We start from the raw sequence: 20,595 nt of genomic DNA on the forward strand, positions 1-20,595 counted from the left end.
CCAAAGATTGCTAGAGCGACCATGCCAGACGCAGTCTCACCCTGGCCATGATTGCAGATCAGTACCCCTGTGAATCCTGGATCCACGTCTACGCTGATGGCTCTGCAACTGACGCCGTGGCCAACGGAGGAGCTGGCGTGTATGCATCCTTTCCTGAGGGGCACACCACTACCACTAACATTCCCACTGGAAATCGCTGCTCCAACTACAGTGCAGAAATCCAAGCCCTCGTGCAGGCTGCATCCATTATTCAGGACTCCTCTAGCGAATGTCTTCAGGTGGTCTTCCTCACAGATGCACTCTCAGTTCTTGAGGCCCTCGCAGGGGGAAAACTTCCACACCTCATGGAGAAACTCCACAACGTCGAACAACAAAGGCGAGTGGTACTGCAGTGGTTACCTGCCCACTGCGGGATCCCACTGTGACAGGGGAGGCTACCGCTCCTTTCACAGCAGACTCTGCACCTGAGTTGTTGGCCTTTAAAAGTCAACACCAGTGGATTGTAGAATTCTGTTTGTGATGGGGTCTGGTGGTTTCTGATTGTCTGTATGTTCATGGAAACCTTCGGGTTTGCATAACAGTTTTTATAGGGCTAAGAAATTAGCCCTAACATTTTCAATCCTGTTTGATTGCACTTCGCTTCCCGAGGTGATCGTAGTGTTTCGGCACACGGTTACAAAACAATAGCACAGGGAGACCAAGCATACAACCCTGTCAGCTTCATTAAAGGGCAGCTGTCGGGTTGCCTGGTCTCAAAAATGCGCGGATTTAAGAGTTTTCCGAGTTGATTCAACTAAAGACTGTTGATTTGGTCCAGAAGAAAACACTTTCATCATTAGTTTGAAACCATTAAAATGCGTGAAACTTTCTGCTAGTTCTCACAATCCGCAAAAAAACGAAGCAGTTGGCAGGCCGAAACGACTCAAAATCCGCGACCGACAACTCTGTCAGCACAAGAAAGACGCCGCAGCGTTAGCCTTGCTGTGACGTCACTCGAGGAAGCCGATAAGGCCGCTGTGAAGTTTACAGTACAATGTAGACTTCAGCTGGACATCTGTAATGCTGTACGCGTGATTGATTCTTGCACAAAGTAAAGTATTAGGATGGTAATATCTTCTCAAGACCCACGTTCACATTTTCATTTTCTTTCATTTTTCATTACTTTATTGTCCCATCGCTGGGAAATTCGGGTCGCTTCCTCCCAGTGGAAAGCTAGCAGCAACGGAGTCGCGCTACCCAGGTGTCTGCGTGTTTAGGTGTATTCAGCCACCTGCACTTATGGCAGAATGACCAAGGTCTTTTACGTGCCATTGTGATGACACGGGGGTGGGACATGGCTTCCGTCTCTGGGTCTGCACATAAAGTTGACCCGTGTCCGTCCCGGCCCGAATTCGAACCTGCGACCTTTCGATCACAAGTCCAGTGCTCTACCAACTGAGCTACCGGAATTTTCTCTTCTTTGATCTGACCGACTGCAACCTTTACAAGTCATTTCTAAAGTGGTTCACATGCTGTTGCTACTCCTCCAGTCCACCCGGTTAAACCATAAAGTTGCTCAACCACAGACCCTCGTGTCCCTTGTCAGCAGACACTGGACACTTATGAAGAAGGTCCGCTTGAGGTGTCACACCAATTACCGTGTACGTGTGAGGTACTGAATTCAAGACAAAAGCCAACTCTGTCGGTGGGAAAATCTAGGAAAGAGATGATGATAATACATCTTCAGTTACTCACTCAAGTAGATAGACGAGATAAGATAAAGGGAAGAGAGACGGAGACAAAGATGAAACAGTGGATCTAGTGTGGAAAATGGGGGAGGGGGGTTCGGCCGCAAAAAATCAAAGATGAATTTGTCAAACTGTGTTTGTGATGGTTATCGTGTGTGTGTGTGTGTGTGTGTGTTATAACACGTATGTGTGTATGTGTAGTGTGTATATGTGTGATAACACGTGTGTGTGTGTGTGTGTGTGTATGTGTGTGTGTGTGTGTGTGTGTGTGTGTGTGTGTGTGTGTGTCTGTGTCTGTGTGTGTCTGTGTGTGAGTGTGTTTGTGTGTGTGTGTTTGTGTTCCTCGACGCGTGACAATATCTGCCAATAAGTTGAACAAAAACAGGGTTCAAGTGGAACAAAAGCAGGAGGGGGACAGAAGACATGTTATGAACTCCGTTTTTTACTGCGAAATTTTGGCCTGGGAGAAGTTACCCCATCCTAAGTTTCTCTTCACCTACCCGTGAAGTATGCTTGAGGGCTTGACTAGACAACCCGATTGCGCCCATTACACGGCATAAAGAGAGCACCGTTCAACCCGGCCGATTCCGCGGCTGACGTCACGCGTCCAAGGGAAGTAATTTTCGAGCGGGCTGCATTGACTCGGCCAAGAATGCAAACTTTCTTCGATTAAAGACATTGTAGCATGTCTAAAGTCTTCGGACTTGTGTTATCAAGCTGTCAAAATCACCAAGTAACTTTTAAGTATAGTTTCAGTTACATGATAACTCATTCTAAGGAACAGATTTTGAGAGCCACAACCCGACAGCTGCCCTTTAAGAAGAAAACCCTCATCAAGGCAGTGTTTAGGCCCCAGAAATGGAAGGATGATTATCATCTCCTCACGCGACATGAACAAGTCGTGCTGATGCGACTCCGCACTGGGCATAACCGCCTAAATGCCCACATGTCCCAAAAAATGAAGCTGGTCCCCTCCCCTACGTGCAGCTGTGGACTAGAGGACCAGACCACTGAACACATCCTTCAGCGATGCACCATCCTTGAGAGTCTGAGAAAAACCGTGTGGCCAACTGCAGTCTCCCTCCACTGCAAGCTGTACGGAGGAAAGGAAGACACGGAGAAGACGGCATCATTCGTCTCGCTGTCCGGGCTGACAATATAACAAGTGTGATCGACAAGAAGACAAGAAGAAGATTACAACTTAAAATATATGGTTGAAGTCAGTAATGCCGCTATTACTGTAGTCACTAAACAAGTTTGAATGTTGAGGAATGGCACAAAGGCTCCAGTTTACGGGACAATGCCTCTTGCTACAGTATGTGGAACCACCCTTTCAGGACCTAAACAAAAACAGGTCCTAGAAAAGAGGATTTCTAAATATGGAGATCTATACATGTTAAATCTAAAATATCAAGGTCAACTGGTCTTAAAAAGAGAGAAGTCTTAAATTGGTAGGTCTTAACAGGGGATTCCACCAGGGGCAGATTCAGGGGGGTTTCCGGACCCCCCCCCCTCCCCCCAGCCTGGAAAAAAAGAGAGAAAAAAAGAAGAAATAAATCAATTTGAAAATAAAGAAAAACTGATGGCTCAGATTGCACCAGATTGCTCCGTTTTCCTTAATTTTAACTAAAACAAATTCCGGGGGGGGGGGGGCATGCCCCAGGACCCCCCCCCCCCCCCCCTATGAGTCGGCCTTTGTCTTCTAAATGACAGTAGTTGGGTAATTTATTGGCTCAGGTTACACCGGATCGGTCAATTGTCCTTGTTTTTATCCAAATTTGTCTTCTTAAATTTACATTTTGGAAGGTGTATTAGGGGAAGTTTCTTAGCTCAGATTGCTTAGATGGCTCAATTTTCCTTGTTTCTATCAACTTTTTCCGGGGGGGCATGCCCCCGGACCCCCTAGGAGGTTCGAACGCTTCGCACCCTCAACTAAACGCTTTCCGTCGTCGAATTGTCCCAGAAAGAAATTTGGAAACCCCCCGTTTAAAATGATGTGATCCACCCCTGTCCACTGCCACAAAATCAGACCTCAGTGAAACTAATGTCATGAGTTTTCAGATACTCGAAACTTCTAAAAAATATAGCTTATAAATTAGGATTGAGAACAATTTTGGGGGCAAGCTTCATAATCATAAGCATGGTGCAAACTCATTGCTCACTTTTTTCTTTACTATAAAAGGATCACGCACCTATAGGTACATATCTATATATATATACGACTTGTGTCTGTCTGTCTGTCTGTCTCTGTGTGTGTGTGTGTGTGTGTGTGTGTGTGTGTGTGTGCGCGATGCACGGCCAAAGTTCTCGATGGATCTGCTTCAAATTTGGTGGGCATATTCAGGTACACCCGGGACAGGACACAACCTGGTCGATATTTCAACACGTGCTCTCAGCGCGCAGCGCTGAACCGATTTTGGTTCCACCTCAGCTACCCGGGCCCCCATACCGACACACCAAAGCCAAAGTTCTCGGTGGATCTTTTTCAAATTTAGACACCGTATTCAGCTACACCCCGGACACAATATCATCGATGAGATATTTCAACACGTGCTCTCAGCGCGCAGTGTGCCTGCCGTTGTTCACGGCCGGTTTCGTGTGTGACTGTTGTTTTGGTTTCATTCACGTGTTATTTGCGTGACGTACGTGTGCTCGACCAAGCATCGTAGTTTGTTATGTTTTCTGGATGCACGAAGGTCACAAGACTTGATTAACGCTCACCTTGTATTTTTGACCAACTTGGCATAGTTTTAGTTAGCACGTGTTGAGCGGCTATGACTTGCTCTTTTCCGCAGTTATGAACAGGCGACCCTGTTTTGGCTTATCATGATCCGTGCAGTCCATGTTATCAGGTATCAAGCGTAGTTTGGGTGTATTTATTTCGGTATGTTGTCTATATCTTTTTGTCATAACGTTTTCGAACCTGCTATAGCAGCGTTGTTTGGGTGTGTTCAAATGTTAGTTTTGAGTAGTTTTCGGTTTTTAGCCTCATTAACATATTAAGTCGATGTCGAGGATAAACTGTCCTTTTTACGTTAGTACGTTTCTGAGTCTGGAGGGAGGAGGTCGCTTTTTTGTTAGTAGCGAACCCGCTGTGTTTTATACTTGTGATTTTCATGGATTTGTGTGTTCATGAGGAACAGTTCCTGCCTGATGGCGCAAAGGTAAAAATATTGTTTTGTTAGTTAAGACTTGTTGTTTTCTAATGTTTGTATTTGTGTGTTCGTCTCAGTCAACAGAGTTTTTAGTGCGTTAGTAGTTTTGGTAGGTGTTGTTATTTTTTCTCTTTTGAAGGTCAATAGTTTTAGGGAGGTATTGTTTATGTCTTTTCGATAATTGTAGTCATGTGTACGTGTTCTAAACGGGATAGTTATTATCGCAGTTGTATGTTTCGTTATTTGACAATTTTGGAGACTATGGTGCTTTATAAATTAAGGGTTGTCGGCCACTCTCTGTATGTTATTAAATGTTCGTAGATTATTTCATTGTTTTCAGGTGAATGTTAGTTGAATTGTGGTTTATGTATTCTATCGCAGGGTTTAATGGAAAATTTCCTAAATAAATTATCATTTAATTAATATACTTACCCGAATCACATTAGCATTGAGTCACCTGAGATGCTTATCACTGAAAAACGCTTACCCGGCTAAAGAATTTAAAGGGAAGCAACCCCATCACCAAAACGAAAGTGAAAGTAGCTTTGGTAATGGGCCAGTACACCGGGAGTTACCTCCCATACGGGTGTATGCCACGTCACTTCCTCTAGGAACACGTGCCTATTATCATACGGCTTTAAAAAATCTTAAAACCATAAGCGGGGCAGGTGGGAGGGAATACAGTATGTGATTCGGGTAAGTATATTAATTAAATGATAATTTATTTAGGAAATTTTCCATTTAATATCATATTCTTACTCCGAATCACATTAGCAGATAACATCAACAAGGCGGTGGGCTAGAAATGAATCAAAACTCACCATCAAGTTCTGGACAGGAACTGGCCTGCTGCTATGAGCGCTGGAAGGCCTCTGGAGCCATCCTGTCGAAGAGCTGTGACGTCCCGAAGATAAAAATTTATGAAAACATCTTCGGAACGCCAATACGCAGTTGTCAGCACCTCCTCTAGACGTCTGGAGCGCAGAACTGCCAGAGAGGATGCCCACGCCCTCGTCTCATGGGCTCGGGCCGAGTCAAGTGGCAAGGAGGGCATAACCCCCCCCCTCTTTGTGCGCCTCCACTCATAAGCCTGCTTGATGAGCGAGGACACCCACCGGGCCAACGTTACCTTCGACAAATCTTTCTCGCGCCTAGTAAGGAGAGAGATAAACAACAACTTCTGAGAACTAGACCGAATCGGCTGAGTCCGGGCTAAGTACAGACGAAGTGCCCTCACAGGGCAATTGACCGAATCGGGGTCACCCGGGGCCAACGCGCTGGTCAGAGCCTTAACTCTAACCAGCGGAGAGGCCTGCCCCGGAGACTGATTCTTGGCCAGGAAATCAGGCCGGAAACGCAAAGATGCGGAACCGTCCGGCTCAAAGGAGATATCTCCAGGCTGACCCGACAGGGCGTGGACCTCGCTACCCCGTCGGGCCGTAGCCAACAAAAGGAGAAACAGCGCTTTGCGAGTGACATTGAACAGACTGGCCTCGCTTAAAGGCTCAAAATCCGCAGAACGAGGGAATTCCAGGATTAAAAACAAGTCCCACTTGGGAGCGGGCAAACGAGCTTTAGCTTCCTTAAGAGCAGCCCCTTTAATGACTGCAGCTATAACGCCCCCGACTCGAACAGAACGACCAATCTGCTGAAGAGTCGCCGAGATAGCGGAGCGCCGGACCCTCAACGAGGAGACTGAGGCGCCCTGTGAAGACATGAAAGAGAGGTGGTTAGCGACCTGAATAGAGCGCGGAGCCACCGAACTCACCCCTCTAGCTGAACACCAGGCAGTCCATGCCTTCCAGTGGGAAGCATAAACTGAAGAGGTGGACGCTCTATGCGAGCGAGCCACCAAGTCCAGAGTCAAAGACGACGCCCCAGAGCGCTTCAGCGAGTCCCGAACAATTTCCACACGTGAAGCTTCAGAAGACTGGGCTCCTCGTGTGGAATGCCTGTTCGGGGCTGCACTAGTTCCCCTCGCACGAGTGCGAGAGGAATGGGGGGCCCTTGGGCAAGCCGAAGAAGATCTGGAAACCAGACCTGCGACGGCCACAGAGGAGCGACCAGAAGAAGAAGGGCCGGCTCCTCCATCTCCGCTTTCCGGATTACTCGGCTGAGTAACGGAAAGGGAGGAGTCTGAAGATCTGTATGTGCCCCCCAACCCTCCCTGGACGCATCTGTAAAGAGGTCCAGGTCGGGGAGGGGCACGACGATCGGAACACCTCTGCAGACCCACTCCGTGTGCAACCACGGAAGGGTCGCAGACTGGAACCATCCCTGCAAAGGGATGAGGGCGTCCCAGTCCACCAGAGGAGAGTCCACAAACGGCTTCAGCGCGAACTGAAGCGGACATTTGTGGACCCGGCCCAGTGAAACCAGAAGAGCCATAGACTCCATCTGCCCCAAGATGGAGGCGAGCGAGCGGATGGAAGCCATCAGGAGAGGTAAAGTGGAGCGAATCTGAGCTTGGAGCTTGTCCACCCTTCTCTGAGAAGGCTGGACAGTCCAAGCGACCGTGTCGAAAGACATCCCCAGATAAGTGAATGTCTGTGACGGGGTCAGCTCCGACTTTACCCGGTTGATCGAGAACCCCAACCAGTTGGATTCTCGAAGAACCGTCAGGGTATCCTGCGAACAGCCGCTCTGGGACTGGTTCATGATGAGCCAGTCGTCCAGATAAGCCCGCAGACGGATACCCTGGGACCTCACCATTGCACAGACCTGTCTCACCACCATGGTGAAAATCCACGGTGCGAGAGACAGCCCGAAAGGGAGTGCGCGAAACTGGTAGATCTGATCTCCCCACCGGAAACGAAGCCATTTCCGGTCGGTCGGATGCATAAGAATGTGAAAGTATGCGTCCGTGAGATCGATCGAGGTCACCCAGTCTCCTGGGCGGAGAGAGTCTCGGACAGAGGCTGGCGTCTCCATCTTGAATTTTATCTCCCTCAAGAAAGTATTGAGGAGAGATAAATCCAACACGGGACGCCATCCTCCTGATGCTTTGGGAACAGCGACCAGACGCCCGTAAAATCCCAGGGAGCTGTGGACCCGAACTCTCTCCACCGCGCCCTTCTGCTCCAGGGAGGCAATTTCCGACTGCAAGACGGAACGTGCTTCCTGCGAGAAGGGGGGCTTGAACCGCGGAGGCACTCGGGTAAGAGGCGCCTTTTCCTCCCGCCAGAGTAGACGGAAGCCCGAACTCACCACTCCCACAATCCATTGGCTGTCTACTACCGACATCCAACGAGAAAGTGCCCGGGAGGGGCCTCCCGCCATCACCAAGATGGAGGGCGGGAGGGAGGTGAGATCGGGAGCGCTTCATTGGGGGTGTGGCTTACTTCCAGAGCCGCCACGCCCCCTCCCCGATGCCGTCCTCTTCTTCCCACCACGAGCGGCCGGCGAAGCCTGCCGCTTCTGAGCTGGCTTGGGGTCAGACGATGTCTGAGCCTGCTTCTGTTTAGAAGGCTGAGACTGTTTCACCCCCTTCAGAGTGTAGTCAAGGAACTGACTGTCCTTGTTTGACTGAATCTCCTTCTGTCTGGCATCCAGTGCCAGCGGACAGAAGAGAGACTCCTCTGAGACCGGGGAGACTCTCAAGGTCTCCCTAGTAGCCAGCTCCGTGAATTGGGACTGCGAGAGGAAGAGATCCCTCCTGCAGAGTACCGCTTGGGTGTACTGCAGGGAGGAAAGACGCAATTGTTCCTCATTGACCTTGGCCAATGCGGTCAAAAGCGCAGAGACATCGTCCGCATTCTGTTCTTCACTGAGAGTGAAAGGAACTAGCGAATCGGTCAATGCCCGAGACAGAGCCCGAACGAGAGTCTCCGCAATGGAGGACAGTTCGATCTGCCGACGTCCAACCTCCTCAGCAGAGAGGAGGGAAGCCTCGGAAACCGGCAAAACCGAATCACGCTTGATCGGTTTAGTCAGAAGAGGCAGCAATTCCCGGGAAACCGGAAGGGTAGCCCTAGGGAGTGCAAAAGACGCCAGCCAATTCTGGCTCTGATTGGGCATGCCAAGCTTCCTATTGGCCGTAGGCACGAAGGAAGAGGCTTGGGCAGCTGAAGCCACCCACTGCTGAGCTGATTCCGGAACTGGACCAAAAGGAAGCAGTAACGGAACAGGCACTGGCCGAATACCACTCCCCGCATGTGCTGGACGAACCAGTGAATGCGAAAGTTGGTAAGCCACTGACGGAGACTCGGCGAACCGGAAGGAAGAAACATCCTCCTGTGCCGGCCGGAAGTCCGCCATGGCAGAAGGAACGAATGATGCGGAAGAGTCCGCAGCCACCACCCCTTCAGGAAAATAACGAGACGTTACTTCCGCCGCGACGTCAAGAACAGACTTGAGCTTCGACGGAAACACGCCCCGCGACTCCTCGCTGACCACTGATGGAGCATCAGAATAGTCACACGTGGAACCATGACCGAAGTCACCAGTTCCGGAAGCAGAAGCATGCCCTGGCAAACCGGAAACCGGAAAAGCCTGAGCACTAACGTCATCCTGCCGCCCAAAACCCTGTGAAGGTAAAGGGTAAGCAGGACGACCATCCGCAAAAACCGGAGCTGGATGAGCTGACGTCACTCCCCCGACTGAGTGGAGTGATGCCTGCTCAAGCCTAGGCGCTTGAAAGCCGGAAGGCGCACGCTGTAATCCACTATCTGGTATCCGGAAGGAACCACCAGAAGAGGAAGAAGCGTTTCCGGCCGAAACCGGAAGTGTAGTCAACGGAACCGCAAAATGCGGAAGTGAAGACTGCACTGGTTGACTTCGCGATCCGGAAGGACCGGAAGTCAGTGAATACTCCATCCTGCCGCGACCGCCGTAGCGTGCCGGAGCGGACGGATCATCACTTCCGGCAAGTGCCGGAAATGCGGCAGTCGAAACCGACTGCCGCCGCTGTTCGAACAAGTCCGGGGCCTCGTAGGTTATCGCCGGAAATGAAAGATCAGCAAGGTATCGGTCGTGACCCGATGCGAAAGAGCTGTCCCCCGAAGGAGAACGTCCAGGCGCCTCACGAGGGCTATCGGACCAGCTCTGCTTACCAACCGACGCTGAAGAGGGAGGACGCTGCTCCAAGCCGGAAGTGGAGGACAAAGACACGGAAGCCAATGCCCGGACGTCACTGCCAGATGCCGGAAACGCCGAACTGCTGGCGACGGAACGCTGAAATTCTGCCTGCACCAAGCTGCGGATTTCTGGAACCAGTGACTTTAACAGAGAGGAAACCAACGCACCTTGTCCAGGTGCTAACAAAGAAGACGAAGTCTCCGATGTAGAGACAGGTGCAGAAGTAACAGTAGCGCTAGGCGCCGCAAAAGAAGCAGAAGTAGTAACAGCGCTAGGCGCCGAAATTGGTACAGCCAACAAAGTGTTACGCTCTTGGTCTGTAACAAGTAACGTTGCTTTGGAAGAGGAAGACTTAGCCTTAATTTTCCCCTTGGGGTCCGACTTGCCACGGCGCTTGTCTGAATCAGACATGTTGACAACAACACGTGGCAACGCGAAAAAATTTACTGAAACATAAGTCTAAACGACTGGAAAATTCAGTAAACACACGCACTAATGCGTTAACAAAATACTATAGCTAAACTTGCCCCACAAGCAGAGGCACGGAGAGCTACAAACAAAGTCACACGAGCTAGAAAACTAACTCACACAACAAAATGGCGACACGCAAGACACTGACACAAACGTCAACAACACGTGGCAAAGTAAAAAGATTTACTGAAACGTAAGTCAAAACGACTGAAAACACAGTAAACACACACGCTTACGCGTCAACAAAATACTAAAGCTACACTTGCCCAAACAGAAAGAGGGCACGCAGAGCTACTAGCAAAGTCACACGAGTTAGCTAACTAACTCACACAACAAAAATGGCGAAACACGCAAGTCACTGACACACAAGTCCGTAAAAAAAACGGACAACGTACAGTAACGAAACAGCGCAAACAACCAACAACAAACGGGAACGAGCTCACCAAACTGTAGGCAAGGCGAGCAGACAAGCTGGGTAACGTGGCCGGCGGGTGTCACTCAAACACACAAGGTCAGCCACAGAGCGTCAAAAAGTGAACCGTCCTCTCCGAGGTGAAAAAGACGTATGATAATAGGCACGTGTTCCTAGAGGAAGTGACGTGGCATACACCCGTATGGGAGGTAACTCCCGGTGTACTGGCCCATTACCAAAGCTACTTTCACTTTCGTTTTGGTGATGGGGTTGCTTCCCTTTAAATTCTTTAGCCGGGTAAGCGTTTTTCAGTGATAAGCATCTCAGGTGACTCAATGCTAATGTGATTCGGAGTAAGAATATGATATTAAATTGATATTATATTCTGTGACTTATATATGTGTTTTTTGTGTGTATTTGCAGTTTTTTACCGAAACGAAACGAATTTAAGTTCATAGAAATGGTGGCTGGATAGTTAGCTAAAATAAACAACCATAAATCTTCTTGTTCTTTCGAGTTATTCCTTTGTACCTCCTGCAAGCGAGTCTGTGACGTAGGTTCTGCCTTCCTTAAGATACATGTGCACTCACACGCAGCGCTGAACCGATTTTGGTTTTTCTGTTCATTTCACCATTCCCAGTAACTCTTCCTTATCTTCTCCATGTTTTCAGCGTTTACCTCCCTTCCTTCGTATGGTGCACTATAGTATGAGGGGGCATCTTCGGATATTCCCGGCGTTCTGTTACTATTTTTAGAAGGTCACCGCAGTGTCCAGAACGTAAATTGGACCCGTAAATTATCCTCACTGTAAAAGTGCAAAGGTCGAATCAATTTATAGCCACGCGAAAAATACACTGTCATCTATCTCTCTATATATACGGCTTCTCTGTGTTTGTGTGTGTGTGTGTGTGTGTGTGTGTGTGTGTGTCTCTCTATGTGGGCAACACCTGTGGATTGTTCAGTTCTGTTTGTGATGTGGTCTGGCGGCTTTTGTGTATTTGTATGTACTGGCCTTCCTTTGAGAAGCCATAACAGTTCAAAAGGGCTTAGAGATAAGCTCTAAATTGCTCAATCCTGTTTGAGTGGAGTTCGCCTCCAAAGGTGATTAACACGGTTACATTCGTCGACAAGGATGGGACTCGATATGGTCAGGAATGGCATTATGGCCACTGAATCATTTTCGTGCTGTTCCCATTCCACGAATCTGGGAGGGACCTAAGCTTGGCGGGTCCATTGTTCGGACCCGGCAAAGCCGGCGTACGGCTCTAAGTACTTCTTCCCGGCGAAGCCGGCTACCCGGCGAAGCGGGTATTCATCTACTATATATATATATATATATATCACGCCCCTGAAAATTTGGGCTGCCACTTGACATTCTTTGTTTGGCTTTTCTTTTCCTTGATTTTGTTATATATATATCAAGGAAAAGAAAAGCCAAACAAAGAATGTCAAGTGGCAGCCCAAATTTTTGACCTGTTGCCAGGCCTTCCTCAGGGGCGTGTAATTCTGCGAGATGCCAATTCATGCATCAATAACTAAGCAACACAATACCATGCTTATTTCAGTTACGAATCACAAAGCAAATATTTCACAAATAAAATTTACATTGAAGCTTAGATCTACTTTCGTTTTGATTTTAATCAAAACAAATGTACACGTGCGAATTCCGAAGTTATTACATCAAAGGTACACCTATCTTGTAGTGACGTATTCGTCGCTGGTGACGTAATTTCGAACAAAATGAATACTTTTTCGCGCCGTGGCAGGCAAAACGATCATTCCAATGTCTCTTCATTATGCGTAAGTACTTTAATGCATTTTTTATGCCAAAGGTTTGCATAAAGATACATTTTACACTTAACCCTTCGGACAGAATACATAAACAATATGTATACCCCAACTCTATGTATTAGAAGACCGATAGACTATACACTAGATTTAGACATCTTCATGCTCATGGATTTGTGATCAACATTCCGACAACCATCTATACATATATATACAGTATAGGTCCAATTCATTCTTCTTACTCGGCGTGACGTTATCAAATGTATCGGCTAGCTTTAGCCCTAAGGGGCACAACTCCGCTCATACTCTCTTCGCGCCGCCATATTGGATGCCGTCTTTGTTAGTTTTCTTCATTGCACTCTTGTTCTTTTTGCGTATTTCACTGTGTATGCAGACAGGGAAAGGCGCGAGCGCCGTAACCAACAGCGAAAACGGCCACACGACCACTCAGCGAACCGAAACAGAATCCCTAAGCTGCCTAAACGACAATAGTCAATCTATTGTCCCGAACCTACAACCCGGTCTGCCCTCGGGCGGACCACCCTCATCTTCCAAAAAGGGATGAATTGTCTCGTTGCTAAACCAAACAAACAACTATTACACCCTCCCTCCAATGAACCTGTACGCATAGTACACATACGGGGAATATAACCCGTTAATATACGACCACAGTACATTTAGTACAATACATCCTAGTACACACCATGGAGGAAAAATCCCACCATAAATCATACATGAATGATTATCTTTATTGTTTTTCTTCTTGTGAATAAACACAAGAAAGAAATGGGCTGAACAAACAAATACACGAATCACCGAGCCTTATATAAGCCTCAGTCACTGTGAGGACATTTGGGTAATAAACCACCAGTACGTGCAAGTACATCCTAAAAAGGGAAATGAATAATAGTCATCTATAAATGATTATTCTCAATTGAGAATCAAAATAATGAGGATATGAGTTTGAATAGTTGTCCCCTGACGAGGCTACCTTTCAGTTTCCCCAGAACACCTCTCTAAAACCACAAAGAAGCTATCCTAGCAATTTGAAACTGTAAATATTGCCGAAAAGTACTACAATTGGGAGAGGTACTTAGGGATCTCTGGGCTGCCTACTGCATTTGCCGGGTTTGGCAGACCCTTGATTTTTACCCCCTATGCCACACAACGTGTCATTTTCACTTTTGTCGAGTCGCCACCCAACGCTCAAGCACTGTCAGAGATCGTGCAAGGCATCCAACATGGCGGCGGATGACCAATTCCAGAGAGTTACGACCCGTGATTCTCATACCGCGCGCGCCGAGTAGAAATGCTGTTGATAACTTGAGTTTCTGCAATGGGCCCATAGGCAAATATTTTAAAACAATCTCCTCAAAAGTTATATATATCTGGGTCAATGAAGACAGCTAGTCTGTTGCTTTGACAAACCAGACATTTGTATAATGCTCAAAGTGCTACTGAACTTGGTTCACCTGGGGATCCATCAGGCAAAGTGCTCTAACCACTTGGCAAAGGCTTAATTTAGTTAAAATCAATCTTTGCAGAGAGGAGGGGGCAGAACAAAGAGGTGCAGAGATTCTAAAGTCCAACTAGTGGGATACAATAGAGACAGTATACACATCAGTATGACTGCTGTCTCTTCCAGTGTGCTTACCTGACACCAAAACTTGTGGTGTGGTAACTGAAGGAGCCAGTGCAGATCTGCACAGATGTACTGAAGTCGCTCAAGCCACTCCCCCATCAGCCCCTGGTCACTGCTGTCCAAGGGAGGGGCCACATAGGACACAAACCTGGATTTGATGCACCAGTCAGGGTGCTGCAACATTCAGGAGTTCAAAAACAATAATCTGTCATTTAAATCTTGATCATTATGAGCAGGAGCACAAGCAGATCAATTCATACAAGCCTTAAACCACCATTACATTCAGTCGACGCGTGGTGATACAATGCCCTTCAACCTTTCCTGCACACAGACAGGGGCAGTATCCTGGACTAAAAATAGAATACAAGATTGTGGGAAAGCTATATTTGATTTTCAATACACGACTCGAAACCTTTGGAATGAATTAAAATGAATAAATACAAGAATAAAGAGTTCACAAAAAAAGGAAAATAAGTTTAAAAGATTGAGAAGTTTGAAAGAAAAAAAATTCTTGCCAATTATGGGATTCAAACCCGATACCACCGGGTCAGTGGACTATAGTGTTCCACCAATGAGCCAACCCGGCACTCAATTTACTGGGGTGAAAATAGAAAGTTGAACTGCAAACATACATTACACGTGAGTTCTCGAGCATGTGTCGACTCGTCTGTTTCTGAGTTTCTCCATTCGTTTTTTGTGTATTGAACGTTCTGTCGTTCTCACCGTTACATGTAGTTGTGATGATACCCATAGGACATTTCACAAAAGCTGATGTTACTAAAAAATAGAATGGGTAATTCTGGGAAATCGTCCAATAACTATGCAACTTTTTTTTCTCATTATTTCCATCTATTAAATCAATCGAAACCTTTGGAATGAAGAAAAAATTAATAAAGTACAAGAATTACGAGTTCAGATTTTGTTTTTAAAGTTTAAGAATTTAAAAAAAAAATTGCCAACAAAAAGGTTCGAACCCGTGACCACCAATGTGACATTAAGCCATCGGGCGCTCTACCAATCTGGCTCATGGTTGGCAAGAGAGACTGAGAATGTTGTTTTAAGCATCTCCTGGTAAGTGACTGGCTGTGGGAAAGTGTCTTGCACCTAATTAGTCATTTCTGTCTGCAGACATGGGGTTAGAAGAAGAAATGAAAAGTGCTTACCAGTTGGTTGTGCCTACTGTATAGTTGTAAAGATAGCAGAGGGTGGGACACACACTGATAGTGATTGGTTTTCAAAGGATTAAGTTTATGAAAATCATGGTGATCTTTTAAAGTAAAAGGAGGAGTGAGCACAGCTTGTTAGTTAATGACATGTTACCTGGTGGTAACGTAGATTATCAAAATGCACCTTTGTTTTTGAACACTTCACATTTTACACTGGTTAATTACCGTTGACAAAGAGACAGCTGTCATCAGAGTGTAATTAATAATATTTGGTGGTGTATATAATGTGCAGTACATCCTCTTGAAGTAGATGTATTTTGTAAGCAGGATAAGTATTACCGTACTTTCCGGGTGACAAGGCGCTTCGTTATCTAAGACGCACCCCCTTCTTTTTAAAAAAAATTGTAATCCAGTCACCCATTGGACGCAGGGGGCCGATAGGGCGCACCAAAATGACCCAGTTTTTGCCATGAGAGGTGGTTCCCCTGTCATATCTGAGAGAGGAAACACTTCCTGCATCGGGGTCAGTGACCGGTCAGTGACCGACTTTAACTGAGTGAAAATATGTGTGCTCTGTGTGTGCGGCCAGATCAAAGGCATTGTGATAGCTGGGTGGCCTTGTTAAAAGACACGACCTTCTTCCCAGAGGTCAATGACCCAGTTTTTGCCATGAGAGGTGGTTCCCCTGTCATATCTGAGAGAGGAAACACTTCCTGCATCGGGGTCAGTGACCAGTCAGTGACCGAGTTTAACAGAGTGGAAATCTGTGTGTGCGGCCAGATCAAAGGCAGGGCAGTACCTAGTAGCTGAAACATGCATTATCACAAGTTGTTTGACTGGTACTCAAGCGGTCTCTTTGATTTTTTTCGTATTTCATACACGGATTAGGCGCTTCATTATACAAGACGCAGGGGTCGAACTCGAGGAAAAAAGTCGCGCCTTATGACCCGGAAAGTACGGTAAACTCTTTTGGGTTGTACACCTTCTTGAACGTCTGCTTCAAAGTCTCTGTTGTTTGGGGTCTGATCTAGGTCCATAATGTCCCCAACGAGCATTACATCTTGTAAATCAATGTAAATGGCTTCTTCCCCTACTTCGTCAAGATCGGGATCGGCGAAGAAATCATCAAAAAAGTCTTGAAAAACATTGCGATCACGCCGTGGATCCATGGGAGCAGCCATTTTGGAGCATGTGCTACAGCTCAGCTGGGTGCCCTGTATTTTTGACACTCGCCCACTCAATTGTGCTTCAGAACTTGGATCTACAGGTTCAGGGCCCAACTGACCTTATTTCTAGTGAATACAGATCTAAGGATAGGTTTTCACGTCCATGGGAGGTAATCGGAACCGACCAAACAGACTGAGGCAGCCCCACGATATATGTCGCGACAACCAGGTGACCGTATACGTAAAGTAGCGCGACATATGACACGACAACCAGCGTAAGGGTTAATATCTGATGAGCTTTTGGGAAGTTTTCTGAGAAAAGTAGTACCGTGCAGTGCTGCCTCCCCCTCAAAATGGCGTCATGGCATATATATAGGCGTAAATTTAGCATCGATCAATCGGGTTACGACAGAAAAATACTACAACTACTATGAAATAGGATGGTGTCGTATTCACAGTATGGCCGAGTGTCTGCACGCCAAAAAGAAGGCGTAACCGTAGCCTCTAGCGAGTGGGTTACGACAGTAAACTCGCTTATCCGAATAAAAATGATGTAATGCCATCACTATAGAATGGCCGAGTAGCATTACGCCGTGAAAAAAGGCGTAACCGTAGCCACTAACCCTTATTTTTAAGGCCGTGGCTGGAGGTCTAAGCACTGGCGAGTCGGTGCTCGAGCCCCCAGGCTCAGGAACCGGCACTCACGAGTCACATGGCTGCTTACCCTGTAAATCATGATTTGTGCTTTGCAGGAGTTTCTAATTGCTGTTCAATTCAAAGAACTGTGGAGAAAGATTAATTATGATCAGTGTTGGATTCAGAGAGACGTAACTGATGAGCGACTGATCGTAGCGAGAGATGCGGTTCGTTCGCAGGTGTCAGCGAGATTCTGTCGAAGTATCTTGATGCAAAGTAGATTTATCTTTTGCCATAAATAAAACATGTTTGTTTGTTTTTTGTTTGTTTCCATGTTAAGTATTTATTTCCTGCATTTTGTTTTAACTAATGCTATTTCAGTCTAGCCTCGGGACCAGTGACACACGTTGTTTGGTTCGCGGGCGAATTCAGTGATCCGCCGGGCAATGCCGAATCACTGAGTGACTCGAAATATAAGCTGCTTTGTCAATTGCAATCTCAGTTCGATCACCGAAATGCTTGGAATAAAGAATATAATAGAGCAAAGGAAAGTTAAGAGGGGGAGAGAGAAGTTAAACAGATTATCTTTTAAAAGAAAAAAGAAAAATGGCTGAGCTCGAACCGGCGAGCTTTGCACTTTGTCAGCAGTTGCGATGGGATTGGGAAGGTTCGGCACACACACACTACACACATGAGTGAAAGAGAGAGAGAGAGAGAGAGACTGGATCTGGATCTGGATCTGTTATGTTGCAGGGACCACTGTTGGAGAGAGAGAGACAAATGGTTTATTGCTCCATTTCTTTGAGCCGCTGTGTGTTTGTGTGTTTGTGTGGGTACACAGAGAAGAAGTCAATAACCGGTTAAGGGGCTGGCTGTGAAAAGACACTTTGCATACTTTCCCCAAAACAATCTCACCAGTGCAGGAATTGTCCGACTGCCCGATCCCTCAACGATTTCCTTTTTATCAAGTGGAACTCCACACACCGATGCCATCTCCAGTTGTTAACCCAATTATTTGAGAGATTTACGTTATACTTTCGTTTCAAAGATTAAATCTGTGTACGTTAAAGTTTAAACTTAAACGAAAAACACCAACACTTTTAGCCCTAAAGCCCAAGACAAGACACGACAAGGGTGGTAGTACCGTCCCTTGTTTGTGGAGTCTTTAGACCACTTCTCTAACGGAATAAAGCTTGCTCCTAATTAATTTGCCTTCAAATCTAAACCGTGTGAAAGCAAACGAAACAAGACAACCCCCGCTATTCTGAATGCGTCATCTGAATGCGTATGTTCTTTATTTTTTCGCGTGAGAGATATGCCGTTCTTGCCAAATAGTTCAAAGTGAGAAAGCAATCTTCCTTCTATCATTTAGGAACGGTATGATGTGTGTGCGGAAGTGTACGTGTGTGTGTCCGGGAAAAGTTTTTGATGTGTGAGGGGGGGGGGGGGGGTTTAATCTCTAAAAACAAAACAAAAAATCTGCGGTATGTGTGTGTGTCTGGTGCGTGTGTGTGAGTGTGTATGTGTTAGTGTGTCAAGTTAGTCCGGCACAGTCAGTGTGTGTGTGTGTCACGGTGTGTGTGTGCGGTGTGTACCCGTATGTAAGTGTGTGTGTGTGTGTGTGTGTGTGTGTGTGTGCGTGTGTGTGTGTGTGACGTGACGGTGTGAGTGGGTGTGGGTGTGTGTCCAAAAACAGTTTTTTTAATGGGAGCTTTCATGTCTAATAAGAGATATGTCCCGACGTCATACTTCGGTCTGTCCAGACGAATTCTTCTTTTTACATTGGTTTAAACAAAATGTTATTCAGAATTTTTTCGCATGAAACAATTCAAAACATACAACTAGGACACGCACTCAAGCAAATGCTTATATTACGTGACCAGAAAAATACTAAATTACACACATTTTCATAATGGTGGACAATGATAACCAAAATAAACCAGAAGACGGAACAAATTGAAAGAACGGGGATGGGTAACTAAATATGAACAGAAGAATCTACAGAAGAGAAAAAAGAAGCCGAGGGTGTCGGTCGGGCGGGAGGGGGAGGGGGGAGAAAGTACAAACGACCACAAGGAGAGACTAGGACGAAAGCGCGTAGGAAGAGAACATTAAGTCTAAGACATGCAACATGTAAGTTCAAGTAAATGTACAAAAAATTGATGGAAGGCAGTAATTCGTTAAGATATAAAATACAAGACAAACGATAATAATCATTACTTATACGCTGCTTATGTAATCAAATACGATAACACAGGGAGAGGCAGTGTGGAGGTACACATACGCCTGCCCACACACATATACACTACCAATGCGTGAACACATCCATCAAATCAGTTTTACATCCACTGTGACTTGACTAAATGATTTAACGAGGGCGGAGGGTAAGGGTTAGGACGGTTTGTACATTCTGACAGACCGACATACTGGAGAAATGTAAGATTAACGCCCTCACAGCAAAGCCATTAGGGGCATGTGAGACGGGAAAACCCGACTTTGAATAAAATTAAGTAGAAGTGCAACGCCAAGGCACTTTATACCCCAGCGAAAGACAAACCTCTCTCTTACTGACTCTCTTTCTCTCTCTCTCTCTCTCTCTCTCTCTCTCTCTCTCTCTCTCTCTCTCTCAAACACACACACACACGAACACCGCACACACACACACACGAACACACACACACACACACTGACACACACCCCAAGTTACACACGTACACACATACACACTCACTCACTCACTCTCTCACACACACTTCATACACACAAAACACACCCCCATACGCACATATAGACAGACGGACATACACACCTTTACAAACAAACACACATACATACACTTACGCACACGCACATGTATACACACACCCACTCTCTCTCTCTCTCTCTTTCTTTCTCTCTCTCTCTCTCTCTTATACAAACAGACACACACCCACACACACACTGCACACACACACACACACACACACACACACACACATGTACATACGCACGCATGCACGCACGCACACACACACACACCCACACACACACACACACACACTGACACACACACACACACACACACACACACACACACACACAGGCATTGACTCACACAAATCTCATACACACAAAACACACACTCATACGCACATAGACCGGCACGGTTGGCCTGGTGGTAAGGCGTCCGCCCCGTGATCGGGAGGTCTTGGGTTCGAACCCCGGCCTCATCATACCTAAGACTTTAAAATTGGCAATCTAGTGGCTGCTCCGCCTGGCGTCTGGCATTATGGGCTTAGTGCTAGGACTGGTTGGTCCGGTGTCAGAATAATGTGACTGGGTGACGGGCGCTGTGGCGGGGTGGTAAGACGTCGGCC

General features: G+C 46.7%; 1 protein-coding gene across 1 annotated transcript in view; it reads right to left on the reverse strand.

Annotated features, from left to right (window-relative positions):
- Positions 1 to 18,387, reverse strand: part of LOC138973159 (activating signal cointegrator 1 complex subunit 2-like) — a 91,121-nt gene extending 72,734 nt beyond the window's left edge. Inside the window, exons 1-2 of the mRNA XM_070345835.1 lie at positions 18,155 to 18,387; positions 14,284 to 14,445 (exon numbers count right to left, since the gene is read on the reverse strand). Of these exons, the coding sequence (XP_070201936.1) occupies positions 14,284 to 14,445; positions 18,155 to 18,232 (240 nt within the window). The 5' untranslated portion in view covers positions 18,233 to 18,387. The remainder of the gene's footprint in view (positions 1 to 14,283; positions 14,446 to 18,154) is intronic.
- Positions 18,388 to 20,595: the final 2,208 nt, after the last annotated feature.

Source organism: Littorina saxatilis, linkage group LG8 (assembly GCF_037325665.1).
Source record: "Littorina saxatilis isolate snail1 linkage group LG8, US_GU_Lsax_2.0, whole genome shotgun sequence".
Classification (NCBI taxonomy): Eukaryota; Metazoa; Mollusca; class Gastropoda; order Littorinimorpha; family Littorinidae; genus Littorina; species Littorina saxatilis.